The 21,168-nt window shown below is 42.8% G+C and overlaps 1 protein-coding gene across 6 annotated transcripts in view; it reads right to left on the reverse strand.

Moving 5' to 3' along the window:
- Window positions 1-2,070: 2,070 nt before the first annotated feature.
- Window positions 2,071-21,168, reverse strand: part of PIEZO2 (piezo type mechanosensitive ion channel component 2) — a 273,980-nt gene continuing 254,882 nt past the window's right edge. For all 6 annotated transcript variants that reach the window (XM_077352782.1, XM_077352780.1, XM_077352783.1 and 3 more), the window contains 7 exons: window positions 19,780-19,968; window positions 19,545-19,634; window positions 15,267-15,439; window positions 11,221-11,340; window positions 7,540-7,619; window positions 4,580-4,778; window positions 2,071-4,265 (listed from right to left, as the gene is read on the reverse strand). In XM_077352782.1, the coding sequence (XP_077208897.1) occupies window positions 4,013-4,265; window positions 4,580-4,778; window positions 7,540-7,619; window positions 11,221-11,340; window positions 15,267-15,439; window positions 19,545-19,634; window positions 19,780-19,968 (1,104 nt within the window). In that variant the 3' untranslated portion in view covers window positions 2,071-4,012. The remainder of the gene's footprint in view (window positions 4,266-4,579; window positions 4,779-7,539; window positions 7,620-11,220; window positions 11,341-15,266; window positions 15,440-19,544; window positions 19,635-19,779; window positions 19,969-21,168) is intronic.

Here is a 21,168-nt window from a genome sequence, read left to right on the forward strand (position 1 = left end):
GAGCTGCTGCTTCCATCCACACTCTGTCTGCTCCCTCTTCTTGCAAGCAGTTCCCTCTCTCATACTTACATGGCAAGCTGCTCCACTTCTAAGGCACATCCAGGGAGTACAGCACATACACCTTTGTCACCAGTCTAAGCATGCAAGAGTGATAGCTAGCAAGGAAGGTGTCCCATTGCTACTGCTAGCCCCCTACCAGTAGAGGCAAATGCTTTCCGGCCTTGTGCAACAGGTATACACAGCCCACCCAATGAGCACTCATTGTCAGGGCCTTGGGCAGCTCCCTGGCTATGTTGATACTAAGGCCAGTTTTCTTGTAGCTACGCAAAGAATGGTTCTGAGGAACTGGACTGTCTAATAGCACCCTGGTAGTTGTTAAGAGAGTATGTTTTCACAAAGGCAGATACAAAAAGATAATGACTTAGCCTGCAATTCATTATGCTTATGCTTTTTGATAACTCATGATGTACATGAGACACAAAACCAGAATTACTCCCAACAGTTCTAACAGTCTGATTGATAAAAGCATCATGCAAGGCCTGTTCACAGGTTACCGTGAACAAATATACCAAGTGTGTCCAGTGTACACTTGATTCCCCCTCCCCCATATGTTCATTGAGTAATTTATAAGTGTGTTGAGTAAATGCATGGACAGCTGCATGTGTGATTCAACGTATTAAAGATGAATGCCACATTTTCTCATTTTGCCACGTTTCTTTGATTCACACTTTTGAAAAGTCAGCAACAGCATGACACACATGCACAGAACAGCAACAGAGAGATATTAAAAGTAACTTTAAGAAATAGTCAACTTCCTATCATAATTACATTATACTAGGTAGACCAGGCTACTCCATTTCTTCTGAGAGATTCTTGCCCACAGTAGTATACCTGATGGTCATCTGAATTAAATTCACCCATTCCTGTCCATTTGAGTTCACTGATTCCTAAAATGTCGATGTTCAGTCTTGTCATCTCTTGTTCGACCACGTCCGGCGTGCCTTGATTCATGGATCTGACATTCCAGGTTCCTAATGAATAAAAATCTTTACAGCATCGGACTGTCTTTTCACTTCCAGTTCCGTCCACAACTGATCGTCCTTTCAGCTTTGGCCCAGTCGCTTCATTCATTCTGGAGCTACTCATACTAGCCGTCTGTTCATCCCCAGTAGCATATTGGACACCTTCCGACCTGAGGGGCTCATCTTCCGGCATCATATCGTTTTGCCTTTTGGAACTGTCCATAGAGTTTTCATGGCAAAGATACTGGTTTGCCAGTATCCAGTGGATCACCTTTTGTCAGAGCTCTCTGCTATGATCCGTCGGTCTTGGGTGGCCCTGCACGGCAAAGCTCATAGCTTCACTGAGCTACACAAGCCCCCTTGCCACGACAAGGCAGCGATCCTTGAAGGGGGGATCCTTCAATAGGTGGAGGCAAATATTCATGAAATCTGCTCTGCTGGGAGGCTTCTTAGAATATCGTAGCTGGCTACTGTTTCTCCCCCCCCCCAACTTTTCAAGTACCAAAGCAGCCACGGGGCTTTGGGAGGAACAAGATCACCTGCCCCCTCCCCATGCCATGGGCATGGACAGGATCAAGCCTTTGCAGCATTTTTTAAATGTCTGTAAATTGGCATCAGAAGCCACAAGTCAAACTCATGATCATGGTAATATATCGTTTGGCCCTTAGTGGTCTGCTGGTGGCTAGGAGCAAGCATGGCCAATCCCCAGAAATGCTGCACAAGCCTCAAAGGTCTCTTGGCTGAGACCCCTCATCAGCCACAACTGTGTGTCAGCTTGCCAACCATCTCCCCCTGTACTGCTTCCAGTTTGGGGGATGATGTGGTGGCCGAGCTGAAGCCCATAATCTCCTGCCCCCAACCACTAGTGCTGGCTTGTAGCACAGTACGGGCTGCTCACCTTGAGCAGTTTTCGGGGCAGTTTTCATTTCCCAGTCCACTCCTGGCCAGCCCCTCTAGCTTGTTCTGTCACACAAGACTACAAATTAATCTGCCATAGCAAAAACAATGTAATTCCATGCTCTAAAGGCACCTAGGGAACCTTTAAATACACTGAAATAAACATAAACTTTATTATTAAAGTATTATTAACAGAAGTTGTCATGGACTGGAATCTATTTCATCACATCCACAAAGCTGGCGGATGTACATGAGGAGTGAGAGAGAAAAAAAGTAAACAGTGGTGCCAAAGGGCTCTCAAATATAAGTGATCGTGATAGATCTGTCACATTTCTATGTACAGCCAAAGACATTTCATCTTGAATACATTTAGCGTCTGCATGGGAATCGATCAGTGGCTAATACAAAAAAGTCAAATTCTTAGTAATACATTTCCTTCTTGTAGGATAACAATATTCTACTTCAGTTGTAGGTTGTTAGGAAAACAGGGTTAATGAGCTCTGGTTGCAACACATTGTATTGTTACAACATGTTGAAGTGGTTTATCGGTGTACCTACTTAGGATCAGAAAGTGCTAATTTTCACAGTAAGGAAAGATAGCAGCAGTGTTAGCATGAAGCGTATCAACTGTGTGGGTAAGTCACCATCTCATTCTGTCGTATTGTTGTTTCTTTTAAAATACTGCATTGAATTTTGTAACGGTACTTGGTCTGATCAGCCACCGTATGTTAGCTACATTCTATTAACATACCATGTCATCACATATAATAAGCAGCCAAGAAGTCTTTTTCAGTGGCAATTGGCAATCTTACAACATAAACATATTTATACAAAAATATTCTGTTCCGCGTAAACAAGCACAGGAAAAAATACTTCTGAAATGGCTTTGCATCATGTGCTTTATTTGAAGTCATTATGGATTCAAAACTACACAGTATAACACCTTAGCATACCTTAGCCATTCAGTGATTTGGTATCCTTAAGAAACTGCTTTTTCCTAATCATGGAATGAAAACTACATTGCAACAGTAAAATTTCATGCTACAGTGTCCCCTGCTGAGCAGCCCATGTGTCACCAAGAGTAATAATTTAAGAAAAGGCTATTTTCCAAGCTCATTATATATACACTTTTCTCATGACTGGGAAGTTAAAAAACCCGTCTTGGATGTAAAAATGTTAATTCAAATATGTAAACATCTTTGTATACCTGAAATCCTGGAAAGAAATATTAGATACCAGCCAGATCATTGCATTAAAATGTCAAAATGGGGGGGGGGGGGGAAGCAGGCTGTGGAGACAAAGACCACCTTAATCAGTTTTCAAATCTTTCTAGGAAATCAGAAGGCTTCTCATGAAATTCAACTGCCTTTTTTAAAAAAATGTCAATTTTGGAGCAGTTATTCTGGAAAAATGGTCCTGCAGAGAATCACATGATTAATTATCCATTAGTTTTGTTCCTGAGTAAAGTCATTGATGTTTCAATGTCTCCTGTAATTGTTCAAATAAAATAAGACAGTTAAAGAGTCACTGATTTTTTTCTCCTTATGGAGGTATCTCTGTATAGTCTTCAATACAAGAAACTTCTTTTTTTTTTAAAAAAAGAAAAAAACATGTGCATAATAGAGATTCCTTCAGCACCTGCTTTGTCCCATTGTCTTGGATATTCTAAAAGGGCAACTAAAACATCTGGTGTCCCTTGAACATCAGTGATGAACAGTAGGATATTTCATGATCCAAGATGTATCACTGAACAAGAAAAAAAAGAAAAGAGGACCAGTTAATTCACGTAACATATCCTTCTTTCTTGAGAAGATAAGTTATGTCCATAGTGTTTCTGTAGGATGTCAAATATTTTGTTTACTAAACTGAAAAGCAAATCGCTCAGATGTGAAAGAAGTTGTATTTGAAATCAAATTCATCTTTGATTTGAAAGGCAGCATGGATTTTGAGGGAAACAACCAGAAAGGTTCCATGAACTAAAAATTAATTGCTACCCAATTATAAAAGGCTTAGCTCTTAAGAGAATGTTGTGCTTTTTCAAAAAAGAAAATCAGATGACATCATCCTGATTTGTAAGGAGAATCACAAAGAGATCAATTTGTTTTTTCTCTAGTCCATTTGATCATAGTCTCTGGTGAGCGGTATAGGAATATTAATTTTGCATATAGGTCTTCCTCCAGTTCCAGTTCACCAGTCTCTCGAACCAAGAAGATATCTGTACACAACTTCAGGATACGATCCACATTGGGAAGCTCTTCAAACATTATGGAGTGGGAAATTCCACTAAAGAACTCACGGACAAATTTTCCTATCACCAGGACTACTGAGGCATATAATCCCATGATTCTGCAAAAATAAGAAAGGATTTTTAAAAATCAAAATTTCAAGTACAACCATGAAGTGATAAGTACTGCAAAGAACTAAAAATTTAAAATTCAAGGAAGGAATATCACCCATTTTCTAATGATAAATAAAATTTAGGATTGTAGTAGTCTGAATGAGACAGAAAATGAAATGAAATGCCATGAGGTTTCATCAAATGATGGCTTAACAAAATGAAAAACAAATTGTAGTAGTTCTGTTCCAGAGAAATAGTGGTATTTAAATTCAGTTAAATGTGATACATAACATTCTGATGTTAGTAAAATATTATGGCTTACCCATAGCCTGCCAAGAATCCAAGGCTAGGAGGGCTAACTTTGTCACTGAATACAATAAGTTCCAGGCTTTGATGTTCACCTTGCACAATTTTTTTGTTGTTCTGGTTGACAATCCACCATTCATGAAATTCATCAGTTTTATTGTAATTGTAATCTTTATTCTTGGCCAATGAAACGGTAATGTTTGTAAATTCACCACCTACCAAAATGAGAAACCATGTTGTCAGAAGTTCATAATACTATGCCTTACCCCAGACCTTTTCAACCAGGGTTTCATGAAACTCTGGGGTTTCATGACAGACCAAGAATGGTTTTGCTGATTGGGCGGGAGTTTGCTAATTTTTAATATATATTTTTAGTGTATCAGGTGATATGATCATATATGGTCATGTTAACCCCACCCCCAATGGCCAGTGATGGGCCTGGAATGGGTGGGAAGGGAAGAGACACCAGCTATACAAATCCTAGCTGGCTGAGGCCTGTCACACATAGTAGCAACTGGAGTCCAGAGAGGTAAGTACTCTCATTTTAACTTAACTGCTGGGGGGGGGGGGTTTGGAGTGACACAGGCTTGCTCCAGACCTGTTTCTGGCATTGGGTGTGTGTGTGGAGGTGATGGAGCAATATAGGCCTAACTCAGCCCTGTTTCTGCATGGCCTCTTTGGTGAAAAAGAGCAAACTGGTAACCAGACCAGATTGCAGGTATGGTTCAGGTCACAAATCATCTGAAAATGTTTCTATGCTGTCACTTTCTGTGCGGTGGGAGTGGCCTGATGATGTCACATCTGGTGGGAGTGTTTGGGTGATGTCACTTCTGGTGACATGTGACTTCCAGAGGCATAGAAAGAGCATGTGGCTTGCTGACATCACTTCCAAGATTTCTCAAGCCAAAATAATATTATGATGATGATATTATCCGTTCAGCTGTGTCCGACCCTCAGCGATTCTATAGGAAAGTCTTTGCCATGTGCCTGTCTCTGACTGCTTCTTTTAGTTGGTTCATGGTCATACCTGTATCGGCAACCGCTTTTCCTTTTGCCACTGACCATGCCAAGCATTAATGATTTTTCTAGCAAGTTTGATTGCATTACGTGTCCAAAGTAAGTGAGCTTTAGCCATAATATCTTGCCTTCTAATGACATAGTTGGTTTGCTCCTCTCTAAAACTATCCTGTTGGTAACTTTAGCTGTCCATGGTATTCGCAGCATTCGTTTCTAACACCGTAATTCGAAAGAATATTATAGGGGCTTTTCAAAGGTAAGAAGTATGAGAAAGGCTGCCTTACCCATTAAATGTTTATAATTCCAAGTGACTGACAATGCAATCTTAAATAAAGTTACTCTAGTCCACTAATTTCAGTGGATTTAAATTGTAGTACTATATGCATATAAAAGCTGTGTGAGTAATTCAGGCCACTTGGTGGTCTATAGGCTAGGTCACACTGAAAGTATTTTCATCTGGTTTCTGGGTGGCCTATCACATTTTAAGCAATGAGTGATAAAAATGTTGATCATATGTTGTTGGAACATCTGTGATTGTATCTCCAGTATATTTTCATGGATGGGATTGTAGTACACAGTACTAAAGAAATAAATATTTTATTTGTATATCAACCCATCCTATCAGCTCGGGGCGATTAACAATACAATCTTTAAAAATACCAATTGCCTATGTTTCCCCTCTCCCCCAGAGTTTGTAGGGGTCTTCATTGGTGGTTGTTTCATGTAGAGAGGTCAGTATCTTCTTGGTGTCATTGCCTATATAGGCCTGGTAGAACAGCTTAGTTTTGCAGGCCCTCTAGAACTGTGTGAGATTTCAGAGAGCCCTGATCTCTTTAGGCAGAAAATTCCACCAAAGGCCCTGGCACTGGTTGGGGGACCCTGAACAGATTTAAACTGCCTGACCTTAATGCAATTTGAGGGGTATAAGGGTGGAGGTGAGCCTGAGGATACAGGGGTCCCAGACAATTTAGGGCCTTGAAAGGTGAAGGATGGTAAATCCTGTCTTCATGCCATTTTCCAAACCTGAAACAACGTCCTAGAGCAATTTCTGCACAACTAGGGGGGAAATAAGGGTTGTTCAAAAGTTTCTGGTATATTCTCCCATATGAGTGAATAGCTCCAGAAGGTCCTTTGAGATTGAGAAAATGGAATGAGCAGGACTAAAATCTACACCACCAAATTGACCCATCTGAATCAGAGGTTCCTGCAGCTGATGCTTAGCAATAAAAATACACTTGAAATCTGACTGCAGAATCTGCAGTTAAATTGTTTCCAGAAGTTGTTATGATTCACATTTTAATGTTATATTTTTATGTTGGGTATATGCTCGGTAAATGCACCATGAGCTAACCAGCATCAAAATAGAAGAGAGGAAGTATGTGGTTTGACAGGCATCCCTGTCTCCTTTTCCACTTAATAGGAAGCCTCTTCACGTTCTATGCCCTTGCTTGCCCCCTGGCAGCAGATGTCCCTTAGTGTGTAAGAAACCAATTATTGGTGCCTCACTAGGGTTGTGTGCTTCAGCTGCCAAAGTGGCTGTTCCAGCCCGAAGCAGCCAGCACCGTGGCGTGGGGGGAGGGGTGCTGGTACCAAGACGCTGGCTGCTTCGGGCTGGAACGGCTGCTTTGGCGGCCGAAGCTCACAACCCTTGTGAGAGACCAATAATTGTGTGAAGGGGTGAGAGAATCTCATTCTCTATGTGGCTCAGCCAAGGCAGCCTGAGTGCCAGTTTGTGGGAAGGTGTCATTCTATACATCCTCATCACCCTTTCTCTAAGATAGCTGGCAACAATGGAATAAACAAGAATAAACAACATAAACATTATGTTGCAATAATGGATCACAGAACAGGCCAAAATATCTTTATTGTTTTGAAGGACCATGAACAAACTAAATGATCCAGGTGCCAAATCAGAAAATATTTGCCACAAGCAAGCAGCTTACTATTGAAAATCCATACCTTTCATAAGTTGCTTCAAAGGTTTTGCAAGAGAATCACTAGGTGCCTTGATGAAATGTGGATATACGTTTCTTAGAGTTCTGAAAAAGCAAAATGAAAGGAGGTATCAGTTTCAGTTGATCTACAGAGAAAGTATATCATGACTAAAATGACATGATGCCACAAGCTTAAATTCAGTCATAATTGGTAATGCAGATCAGTCAGTTAAATTATTAATATACTAGATTAATAGCCCGTTGTAGTCCAAAATACAACGGGCGCTAGCATTGGGGGAGGTCAGAGAAATGAGTGAGAGAAAGGAAAGTAGTTAAGATAAAAAGGAAGCAAGAATGGGAGGAAAAAGGAGAAAGACAGGAGAGAAAGTGAAATATGGGGAGAAAGAGAGGGTGAGAAAGGCAGGGAGAGAATGACATGGAAAGAGAGAAATGGAGAGAGGGAGAGAGAGAGAGAGAGCAATGCCCCCCACCCCCAGTGACCCAAGCAGGGGCAGGGAGAGTTGGAGAGGAGGTGGCATGTTTTCTTCGAGCAGGGGTGAGGGTTGGCATTTGTTGGAGGGAGGGTAGTCCCTGCAGGCAGTTCCTAGTGGCAGGAGAAGGCGTGGCTCGCCATCTCCAAGCCTGCCTTCCCTGCATGACTTGCCCTCTCCATAGGCTGCTTGTCTTTGAGCAAAGTGAAAGCAAATTTCTCCTCCCATGCCTGGTGGTCTGTCTGTGTACCTGTCTTGTCCTGTGTGAGGTTTGTGTCTTTCTCTCTCTGTTGAACTGAGCTGTGCCTGTGTAGCTGGGTGAAAATCCCTGTCTCCCGGCAGCCCTCTCTTTCTCCAGCCCCCACCAGTAAGTGTCCCCTGGGTCTTAAAGCCCCGCGAGTTCTGCAGTTGGTGTAAATATGTCCTGCTCTCTCGCTTTCTGCGTGCAGCTCAGCCTTGTGCCTCTGAAGCAGGGTGAGTCATGCTGTGGATCTCTGGGCACGGATCTCTGCCTCGAGGGGGGGGGGGATTCTAGCAGCCCTGCCTGTCTGGGAAGTCGGACAGCAGGGGCTGGGCATGGCTTTCCAAGAGAGTATCCCCCCCCCCGTCTCCTGGGTCTGACAGCCCATCCTCGTCAGGCATGGGGCCACGTGCGTTCTGTCGCTGCGCACCTCAGGCTGGAGCCTGTGGAGCAGGGGAAATAAACGGGCGTGAAAAGGGCCCTCCCTCGGCACGGAGCACACCTAGGGAGGGGGCGGTTGTGCTGTGGGAGCATGGGGAAGCTATCCCCGGGACTCTCCCCCCCCCGGGAAGCAGCGTCGCGTCTCTTGCCGCCTCAGGGCACCGGGCAGGGAGCCCCCGCCAGCCACAGGAACCACAGGCAGCCGAGCTGGAGGGCAGGAGAGAGCTGGTTGGTGGAGTGTTGAGGCGCTCAGCGCAGCTCCCCCGGCGCGGCTGGGGCAGGTTCGGACGTCGGGTGGACAGGGTGGGCGGAGGCGCCGCTCCAGCGCGATGTCGAGGCTGCCACTTGCAGCTCGGTGGGACGGGGTGAGCTGAGCGTTGCGCAGCCGGCATGGCTCCTCTCGCGCGGCTTCGGCAGCTTGTGGTGTCAGGTGGGCGTCGCCGCTGCCCCACGGTACTCAGGCTGGCTGTCCCGGCTCCGTGCAGGCGGGGCGGGCGGCGGCTGCAGCGAGGCGGGGGGGCCGTCTTGTGGTGGCGGGTGGCGGCGCAGGCTGGCGGGGGCTCCCTTGCAGCTGGCCTGGAGTGTCGGAGGCGCTTCGCACCTCCGACGCTCCAGGCCAGCCCCAGCAACTGCGAGCCGATCGGAGGGACCAATCGGCAGGCGCTGCGCGCCTGCCGATTGATCCCTCCGATTGTCTGTCAGGAGGAAGGTTCCAATCCGGACCCTTCCTCATCACGGACACATCCCGCCCTAGAACCCCTTACCCTTTTATTTAGTCCGTGGCGCCCGCGGCGCCACGGGCGGTTTAAAGATTATTATCTAATTATATCTTTGGAGGGTTATATTAAAACTATAATTAGAAAACCCATTTGTGAGGGCCACTATGACACAGAGGAGAAAGACAGAAGCCTCTCCTCCTCCCACCATGTAGTATTCTATGCACCAGCTTTTTTCAACCTTTTGACCGTGGAGCAACTCTTGAAATATTCTTTAGGTTTTGAGAAACTCCAGAAGCAATGCCAGCTGGCCACATCTCACTGCCACAACCCCAGAAGTCACTTGTTTACAGTGCATATGGCATCATTTCACTGATAAAATAAAATGCATTTTAAAAAAGAACTGAGTTTCATTTTTATATGTGCAGTACCTTGCCTGAGCAAAACAAGGAAGCATTCAACTCAGCTGTCAAAAAGCCTTCTCTATCATGGCACTAAAACTCCCTTCCCAGGGAGAATCATTCATCTCCTGCTATCACTTGCTTTTGCCAGGAGATGACAATCTTTTTTTTTTTTTTTTGGCCCTCCTACCTGTGTTTTTGTTTATGTGTTTTAACTGACAACGGCAGTTTAAATTATTTAAATGCTGAGTACTCTTTATGTTCATCATCTTATAGACCCTGATGGGGTGGATAGGTAGCATAAAAATGTTTTAAATAAATAAATACATTTAGGGGCACATATTCTTTTAGGAGGAGAATGATTTCTTCCAATACCCAAGTTCCAATGCAGCCTTTTGAACCTCTGAAATTTTCTTACAGGGGATTAGGGACCCTCACAAACAGTGTGTGTGTGTTACAGTAGGGATGGAATTGGCAGAAATCACCTCCCTTATGTGCTTTTAATTCTTTGGATGGACTCATTAGATACAGGCCAGTGACAATGTACTCAATAGGATTAAAAATCTGTTCATGTTGGGAGTTGGGAGACTTTGGGGTTGGAGCCAGGAGTGGGTGGGATTTGGAGTTGGAAGGGACCTCAGTGGAGTATAATACTATGGAGTCCACCCTCCAAAGCAGCCATTTTTTCCAGGGGAACTGAACTATAATTTCAGGGCATCCCCAGGTCCCACCTGGGGACTAGCATCCCCAAGTAGAGGAGAGGACAACAGTGGCATATTGTGCACATTTATTTGGCCATGCTGCAGCAGTTTTCTGTATCCTAATTTTTCTTAAAATTTAAATATGAAAGGAAGTGCATGTTATTGGGAATTGTCTTTAAATTTTTGTATTATTCAAATGAAATAATTTAAACATAGAAGTTGAATATAACATTTTAACCATATTAAATGTCATCCATTTTTTATTCCTACAATTAAATCTTTCAGTTCACATATTTATATGAGGAATACTTTTTGAGATTTGTTTGCTAAATGCATGTGGCAAATACATATATCAAATCAGATCACTTTCTATTCTGGGCACTGGAAAATGTACTTGAAATTTTTCTACTGAGACTTTCTGGAAAACCTACAATGATGAAAAAAAGCCTTTTATTTAGCTTTTTATTTCACTTATAGCCAAAGGAATATTCCTGCCATCTACACCAGGGGTAGTCAACCTGTGGTCCTCCGGATGTTCATGGGCTACAAAACTGTGGCAGGGGCTCATGGGAATTGTAGTCCATGAACATCTGGAGGACCACAAGCTGACTACCCCTGATCTAGACCATGAAGTTGCCATACACATAATTAGTAATTTTTAGCTATGGTTAAAAGAAAACAAAATTATAAATCACTACTGTGGAAAGAAACTTACACTTGTTTCACACTACTTGTGCCCGTCATCATTGCAGCAAGGGTAGTTCTTGTTTCATTTGGAAGGAGAAATGACTGTTTAGATGATGCTACTTCTGATTTTGCTCCAAGGGAGAGGTTTCTTGAATAAAAAGAAAGTGACAGAATTCACAGCAGGTTATCTTAAAATTTATAAAAAAGCATCATTCTTCTGATTTTATTATATTCAAGCTATTATTCACACTGGATGGTGTATTCGGCATAATCAGTAATTGAAAACTTGATCAGACACATCACCATCCACTATAAACCTTATTAAACCATAGTCATATTCATTTGTTTGTTTAGAAACTATCGCCACCGCTTTTCCAGAGAACCCCACAATTTGATGCTAAAAGGTTTCCAGAAGCTAAGATCCCTGGATAAGTGGTTGTCTGTGCTTCTGCACTTCCATGCAAGTACTCTTGCATAACTCAGTTTTATCACAGTGTTGTGGTGGTGTGCAGAAAAGATGGCACAGCACCAGTAGCCTGATCTTGGCATCAGTGAATAAATTGCTTATACATGGAAATCTTGCCTTAAGGGATCACAATCTTGGAATTCTATCAAGCCTTTTAAAATGGTTAATAAGACCATGCAACCAAATGATGGTTGCCATAATTCTGATCATAAAATGGTAAGTTCCTTGATTAAATTGCCTCACCATGGGAAGCCTCGAAGTCTCATGATGCCACCTGAAATGTATATATCTGTTTCCATGATGAAAATCCAAGCTACAGTTTAATGTGCCTGGGTGTTCATAACTTGCCATTACCCCAGAAGTTTTAAAGAGTTTACAAGCCTGAGAGCCTTCCAAAATAAATAAAGATCTGACTTTCATGTGTAGGGATTAAGTTAGTACAAAATTATTTCAATTTAAGTTGGAATTTAAACTGGTAGCCTGGAAATAATATAGTTGCCATACTTTACAGGATTGTGGATGAATTACTGCAAAATTCTGAAGACATCATGCTTCTTCGAGAAACTTGGACAATGAGACACTTTAGAATATCTGGATGGATTCTCTCCATATACCCTTCCTGCCTTCAAAACCAACTCTAAAGGCTGACCTAAGGCAGGATTGTGTTGCCTTGTGAATCTGGCATCTAATCTTAAAGTAACGTATTTAAGGACAACCTCCCTATGTCCAAGCAATTTTATTTAAACATACTATGGGTCAGCTGCTTCTGATAAACATGTTGTTATTGTTGTTGTTGTTGTTGTTGTTGTTGTTGTTGTTGTTGTTAGGTGCGAAGTTGTGTCTGACCCATCGTGATCCCATGGAAAATGATCCTCCAGGCCTTCCTGTCCTCTACCATTCCCCAGAGTCCATTTAAGTTTGCACCCACTGCTTCAGTGACTCCATCCAGCCACCTCATTCTCTGTCGTCCCCTTCTTCTTCTGCCCTTGATCGCTCCCAGCATTCGGCTCTTCTCCAGGGAGTCCTTCCTTCTCATGAGGTGGCCAAAGTATTTGAGTTTCATCTTCAGGATCTGGCCTTCTAAGGAGCAGTCAGGGCTGATCTCCTCTAGGACTGACCGGTTTGTTCGCCTGGCAGTCCAAGGGACTTGCAAGAGTCTTCTCCAGCACCAGAGTCCAAAAGCCTCAATTCTTTGACGTTCGGCCTTCCTAATGGTCCAACTTTCACAGCCATACATTGCAACTGGGAAGACTATAGCCTTGACTAGATGCACTTTCATTGGCAGGGTGATGTCTGTGCTTTTTAGGATGCTGTCTAGATTTGCCATAGCTTTCCTCCTTCTTTTCTGGAGTCCCCATCTGCAGTGATCTTGGAGCCCAGGAAAATAAAATCTGTCACTCCTTTCTTCCCCATCTATCTGCCAGGAACTGAGAGGGCCGGATGGCATGATCTTCGTTTTCTTGATGTTGAGTTTCAAGCCAACTTTTGCACTCTCCTCCTTCACCCGCATCAAAAGGCTCTTTAGTTCCTCTTCGCTTTCTGCCATTAGAGTGGTATCATCTGCATATATGAGGTTGTTGATATTTCTCCCTGCAATCTTGATCTCAATTTGTGACTCATATAACCCTACCTTTCTCATGATGTGCTCCACATACAAGTTAAATAGGCAAGGAGACAGTATACAGCCTTACTTTTCTCAATTTTGAACCAATCAGTGATTCCATGCCCGGTTCTCACTGTTGCTTCTTGGCCTGCATATAGGTTTCTCAAGAGGCAGATATGATGCTCTGGTATTCCCATCTCTTTAAGAACTTGCCACAATTTGTTGTGCTGCACACAATCAAAGGCTTTAGCATAGTCAACGAAGCAAAAGTAGATGTTTTTCTGGAACTCCTTAGCTTTCTTCATGATCCAGCGAATGTAGGCAATTTGATCTCTATTTCCTCTGCTTCTTCAAAATCCTGCCTGTACTTGTGGAAGTTCTCGGTCCACATATTGCTGGAGCCTAGCTTGTAGGATTTTGAGCATAACTTGCATGAGAAATGAGTGCAATGGTGTGGTAGTTTGAACATTCTTTGGCATTGCCCTTTCTTTGGGAGTGGAATGTAAACTGACCTTTTCCAATCCTGTGGCCACTGTTGAGTTTTCCAAACATATATAAACATATATATTCCTACTTTGCCTACAATTGACTATCCCCTGCTTGGTCGACACTGAGAAACTACCTAGAATAACTATCCATTGACTTCCCTTGTCCTGGTAGGCAATCGGAATGCAGGGCTAGGTGCTAACAATGATAATCTTGCGGCACACATCCACTGGGATTGTGATGAGCTGATTCCACACTCATTTTTATTCCCTAGGGCTTCTAAAGACCAAGTAATCAACCAAGAGGTGCCTTATCTGGCAGATTTCTGTGCTAGACATAATCCTGTGGAGCAAGTTAAATGTTTCAGATACTTAGGTGTTTGTTTTCACCACCAAATGTATTGGTCCTTGCATCGGACAGTGGCACTTGCTGCGTCAAAGAACCAGTTAAGATCGGTCTTACGTTTTCACTTCCATAGTGGGAACCAGTTTGTGCCAGCAGCCATCCAGATTATTCAGGTAAAGGTTGTTAACCAACTCTTATATCGGATACCAGTCTTTGAATGCTGAAGTGGATCGTATAGCTGCAATTTTCTTCCATCGTATTTTGGGTCTTCCTAATATGATTAGTCTTGCCACCCTTTGTAACGAGCTGGGTCTCAGTTGTCATCTAGAGCATGGTTATCCACTATCAAATTTTGGATAAAATTGCACCCCTAATAGTCTCTTGTATGATCTGCTGAGTGATCCCTCTGTTTCTAAATGGTACTGGCAGATCCAACATAAGATTCACACTCTGGGTATCAACTTGGAGCCTCTGGCTAATTATAAGGAGTCTCAAATATTCAACATTATTAGACAGAGAATCTGTGATATTGAGAGACAGACTATCGAAGTGGGAATCAATTGGATTTGTTCCACCCGGTTTTTCGGCCTGACTTCCAATACAGGTCCAGGAGCTACTTATAACCTGCTCCATCATTGTGCTTTTATGCTTGCTAGATTAATCATCTTCCCCCTCAGCTGTTCTATCAGGTAGATATAGCAATTTACCGATTGGGAACAGATTATGTAAATTTTGCCAATTAGAGCCTGACTCAGTGCCACATACTTTACTTTATTGCCCATCACAGCTTATTGTTCCTATCATGGTGGACCTTTCTGGCCCTATGGACAGAGTCATTAGACATTTGCTAGTTGATAGGTCCCCAGAAATAGCAGAACTGGTGGCTGAATTCTTAGCCACTGTGATATTAAGGGACAATCGGCTAGGCAAGAAACAGCTCTAGAACAGTGGCATCTACAGTTGGTGGAAATTGCTGATTGCTGGGCATTCTGGAAGAATCTATTGTTGGTTGCTGCTTATATTATTTTATTTCATTTATTTGTTTTATTTAGACTATGTAATTACTATCAATTAATTATGAATGATCCCTATTTTGACAATGTTTTTATATGCCATCAAAGGTTATTTGAATTTGAAATTTGGTAACCCATATATGTCGCTGGAGAAGCCATACCTTTGAACACTCCACGAAACAACCAGAGTAAATGGAGAATCTGTTTTGTTGAGCTCCTTTATCATTTTGTCTCTGCTTGGAGGACTGATGGTCCACAAGGAATTTGAATTGCCTTCTAGCTGTGCAACTGTTATATCTTCAATTCCATAATTCTCTAAAAATTGCAAAGCAGCCTAAAGAAATGAAATCAGAAGATAAATGGGAAAAAAGATAAATAATAAACTTTAAGTAATTATTGGTAGTAAGATACATTGCCAACTTTATTCTGCAGTGTCTTCAAAAGAATCACTAGAACGTGCTTTCAAGAATCAGTATGTACTCAACTAGAAGAATAGGTGAAGCAGAAAGACCCATCTTTTATAGGTACCTAAAACTAGCACAGAATTCTTTCTGGTGAACCAGTGGCTGCAGTCCATCAAAGTTTGACACCTTTTATGACAGATATTTAGGTATAAAGTTTTTTATAGCTTGCTGGCTTGTTTATTAGCAAATCACAACAGACTAAGGCTGTTCACAGAGGAATCCAAAGTCTGGGCTTCTCCATCCACTTATTATCCAAATTAGCTCATGATCAAGCTGCATCATTAATTAAGCAACGGATACAAGACAATCAATGTCAACTGGACCTAAGTAAAGCTCCAACTTTTTTGGCCCCAGTTAAAACAAGATATGTTCTGGCCCTTGTCACTTATCTGTCTCAGCTGGTAATAAGTAAACAAAGAAGGGCATTTACTCTTGCAAGATGTTCCATCTTGCCTTCAGCTCTTGTAGAGGGTCACTATAAGAATATTCCCCTGTGGGACAGTTTTAGTGTAAGCAGGTTGTGGATTAAGTGTCCATGGACTTTCAGGGAAGAGGAATTCGCACCTCACCTACTAGCTTTACATTCCTTCCTCTTGTTCACTCCAATCCACCCACCAAGTTCCCCCAACCTCATTGCCATGTTTCCCTCCTCAAATCCTCCTGTTCCTGACTCCTCCTTCTCCTTTCTCAATGGCAACCATCTTCTCCTGCACTGCTACCACATGTTCCCTTCTCCTGCTTTCTTTCCTTCTCCTTGGCTGCTCCTTACTTTTAAAAAATGCCTGGTTGTATGGGGCAGCCACATAACATGGATCTTGCAAAATCTTAGTTGGCATTATTTTTAAAGTCATGGTTATGGGACTTAAATAGCCTTGGTCACCCTGGTAGATGACCTGCAGTGGGAAATGAACAAAGTGAAACTGTTGATTTTTTTGTACCTCTCAGTGGCTTTCAACACTATTGATCATGGCATCCTTCTGATTGCCTTTCTGGGCTGGGACTGGTGGTTCCAAGCCTACCCCAAAAGGTAGATTTCAGAAGGTGCCACTAAGGGACTGCTGCTCAGACCATTGATCCCTGGACTGTGGGATCCTGAAAAGTTTCTTCTTGCTCATTAAACTTTTTAACATCTAAATGAAAGTGCTTTGATCGGTTAACCATAATATAAACACTAAGTGCTGCAAGAAGAAAGTGGCTTACAGCCTTGATTCTTCATACCATGAGAGTGTTTTTTATCTAATTACATTTCAGGTAGATTAACAATATGACAGAGCACACTGAGTCAATATATTGAATTTATTAATACCACTTTGTGGAGGACTCATTTTTGTCACTGATGAAAGAATTAAAGATGGCAAAATAATCTAGAGACCATTTTGGCAGGGTCCAAGTGGAAATTATAATAATAAAGTGATAACAGGGACTTTGATTAAGCCATTGGACAGATTCTTTTTTCCTTTGATTGCTTGGCCAGCTGCAGTCTTTCCTGACCACTGTGGTACAAATATTTATTTTATTTTATATATTTTTGTGGCTTTTAGGCTTCCCCTCTCCAAAAGGTCCAGATTCAAACACATCCTTATCCATTGTTTCTCTTAATATTTGTGAAACAACCTGGTGTTGTCCAGGTGTCCAAGTTGGAATAGGGCCAATAAGCAAAGCTGGCCACACCCTGATTAGCCCTGCCCCTACAGCTCCCACCCTGAGTCCCTGGACCCTAGCCACTTTGCTCTCAGATGCCTTGGCAGCATGTGTGAGAGACAAAGAGACATAGAGCTCTGCCAAACTGCTAATGACCTACAAACGAGCCCTGGATACCTGCTATCGCTCCTGCTGTGAGAGAGAGAGACAGAGAGAGCTGCCCCAGACTGCAAATAAGCCCTGCTTCCCTGCTACAAATGTCCCCTGATTACTTGCTATGGCTCCTGCAGCAAGGACAGAGAGATAGAGATCTATGCCTGCTGGTGTTCCTTGGGTCCTAGCACCCATTGCATTTCTGGTTGCAATGGTCTTTCTTGCTAGTCTCATATTAAAAAATTCCTACTAAATTTACAGTTTGCACTTTAGTCACTCCATCCAAGAGTCAGTAATCTAATGAGCCAAGGCCTACTGTTGGTGGTGTTCTCCTGTCCAGTCTGGCTCAAGGTGGAGGTACACAGCCTGGGGAGATTCCCAGGTGTGTGACTGGGTGGGCCCATGCAGATGGTAGAGGTGCTACTTTGGCCTCAACACAATGCCTGGTGAAACAGCACAATTTTGCAGGTTTAAATGGATCCCTTCTTTCTGATCATCACAAACCAACATGAACTGCAACAAATCTGTGAAGTTCATGGTGGGTCTTCATAAACATAAGTTTATGACAAAGTTTGGTTCATGCCCATCCATAGTCTAAATTACTTTTTAAAATTAACATTAATTTTTTTTTAAACATTGGCACAGTCAAAACCCAAAGAGAGCAGAAGTTGTTGGGATAGACCATAAAATCCTAACTTCCTGTTGATGGCCTATACCCATGGAGCAGTAAACAAGTCAAATAATATTAAATAGGATAGATCCCTGGGAAAGAAGATCAGCCTTAGCCAATACAATATTGCAGCTGACCATAAACTTGCCTTGACCATATTCAAACCTAAATCCACATCCAGTACAGCATTAGAGACAATTGTGGGGAGCTGGAGAAGATTTCTCAAAAATTTGGTTTGCATTCTCTTCAGGCAAATTGTATTGGCAGTGATTGGAATTGGTGCTCCATGTAATATTTGTACCATTTTGTATATTTTACAAATGTGTAAAATATTTGTATATTTTAAGAGCTGTTGGGACCTTCCTACCACCTTTGTTCCAATAGAAGTTTAGTATACCACTTGCACTTTTTTTGAGCATTCAGAGCAATATGGGCTACATGAGAGCTCATAGATCCATATTTATGTCACCAAGGTATTTATATAACTGAACTTGTTCAATACAAGTAGCATTTAGGCACCACAAATATTTTGGAATGGAAAGCTGCTTTGAGCCTCCTTTGGGTAGGGAAAAGCGGCATATAAGAACCAACTCTTCTTCTTCTTCTTCCTCTTCCTCTTCTTGTATTTTACTGTTTTGTATTTTGTACTGGTTGCTGAGCGAAATAAATGTATCTATCTGTTGAGAGAGTATTGTGGGATATTTGGATTTTACAGAGAGTACTGTTGAATACAGAGTACAGAGAGTACTATTGAAAGTAGTATTGTGGGATATTTGGATTTTGCAGCTGACTAGAATAAAACACAATTTGCTAACCTGTCAAATATTCCCATCTTCAAATTAACTGAAAGTGATTCCAGTTTGTTTGAACACAAAAAGTTGCAAGAAACTTATAATAATGCTCTCTCTTACAAGTTCACTTTATCATGTTTTATTGTTGATAAGCATCATCCATCAGCCATAAATATTTTCAAAATAGTAAAGCCAAATTATGCAACATTATCTTTAATAATCTTTATCTTTATAACCTGCCATTCCTAATGCTCAGGGCAGGTAGCAACATAGATTCCACAGTCAATAAAATTATAAAATAAAATGTAAATATAATAAATCCATCTATTTCTGTAGCCCCCAACTAGTTCAGGTTTTGATGCAGGGGAGTCCAGTATGCATGCATCATTACATTACATTGTATTCTGAGACTTCTCTACGTCAGCTGCCACAAGTACAGACTGCTATCTTGTAGAGTGTCAAGACCAAACTTCGATCCTACTAAGCCACTGCCACTCTGAAAGGCCAGAAGACCTGTGGGGGTCTGAAGCTACATGCATATAAGAAACCAGACCTTTTCTTTACAAAATAAGAAAAAGTCTATTTAATAAGCTTAACAAACTCTTTAGCTTTATTTCAAAAACATAACATTATGAAAAAATATATTAACAACATATAAATATATTAACAACATATAATATCTGAAAGTGCAGCAAGTTTGGAAAAAAGAAAATGACTTACAGTTTCTGAAAAACTTCCTAGAAATGTCTTGTATTCTCCCCTATCCAGATCTTTGAGCTGACTCTGCTGAGCACTCATTGTAAAGATAGGCTGGAAAACAAGTATATTGCTGTTGTTTTTTTCTTCATTACATTTTCATTTAAAAAACAAAAATTAAGCCCCATGATAAAATAATAATTTAGCATCAAGAATTATTGGGGGAAATTTGTAATTTTAAATTTGGTTTTGTTTGTACCTGATAACCTCCTAAGGTTATTGTAATGGAAACATCAAGAGGTTTATTTGTGACGCCTGCAACAGATTTGATTAGAGACATGAAGAGCAGTGGAAACCAGACAATACAAATCAGCAGGACGACAATCATGCCACCCATTCCATACTTCACAACCTTCTTTTTCTTCTGGCCTCTTGGCTGGGGATATCTCTGAAATAGGCAAAAGTAAACAAAATTAAGAAGAATATGCCTGTTTGGGTTATTTATTTGTTTTATGTTTATTCTGTCTTTGTCCCACAAAGCAGGACAGTTTACAATCTTTAACCGCTCCTGTGGAGCGGATAAAATAATTCCCTAAGGGCTAATGGGGAGGAGTTAGGGCGGGCCCTGTCTGTGATAAAAACTCAGGGGGGCCAATCAGGAGCCGCAAAGTGGCACTCAATGGCCAAGCGGCCCTGGCCTCGCCTCGCCCACCAGGGGAGTCGCCACTCAGATGGAAAAGACCTCTGAAGTGGTGAATCCTCCTGGTGAATTCTCCTCCCCTTAGGCACAGCCCGCATCAAAGACGCGACCTTGCCTGCTCTTCACCCTGGGGAAAGGAGCAGGGATGCCGCGTCAAAGACGCGGCAGCCTTGCTCCTTCTCCCCCCAGCCACCTCCCCCCAGCCACCCAAACATGGACAGAGCCTCGCACTGCGGCAGCCCTGGGAACCCTTCGCCCCAGCAAGCCTTCCCGGGGGATGCCGCATACCCTCCAGTGTCGTGCACTCCACCCCCCAAGGACACCCTGCATACAGACTGCCCGACACTTCCCCCCCAAAATGCCCAAGTCTCCCTGGCCGACTCCCCGCCCTGCCCGTCGCCTATCCCCTGTCCCCGCCACCCACCACACCAACTAAGCTGCCCGCGCGCAGCTAGACTGCCCACCCCTACTCACGGTCCTTCGTTGCTCCCACACCCATCTCCTCCACTCGAATACAGGCCCAAGCCCAGAGGCCTGCAAAGGCTCCATGGCTACAGCCCCGACGTCAGCCGCTTACACGCAAGCGTGGATCTCCGCGCCTGCGTCCTAGCGGCCGCTGTCCACCCGACCCCATGACGCAGCTGTGGACCTCTGCGCCTGCGCAGTAACACCCGCTCTCCTTCCATCACCCGGTCCTCCCTCCCATCGCGTCACAACCACGCGCTGCGGGAAATGCCTGCTGCCGCTTCCCCATCCCTCTACCCTGCCCTTCATCAGCCCATTTTTAGAAATGGGCTATAATACTATTAAGCAAATAAAACTAAACGAACCATACTATATAATAGAAAGCACCAGCATAAATCAAATGACAGTCCTCTCCCCCAGACAAAAGCTCCCTCAGGGCACCAGGCAAAGAAGAGGGGTAGGGCTGAATAGCTAATTCCCCTC

The sequence above is a fragment of the Paroedura picta genome, chromosome 9, assembly GCF_049243985.1.
Source record: "Paroedura picta isolate Pp20150507F chromosome 9, Ppicta_v3.0, whole genome shotgun sequence".
Taxonomy (NCBI): domain Eukaryota; kingdom Metazoa; phylum Chordata; class Lepidosauria; order Squamata; family Gekkonidae; genus Paroedura; species Paroedura picta.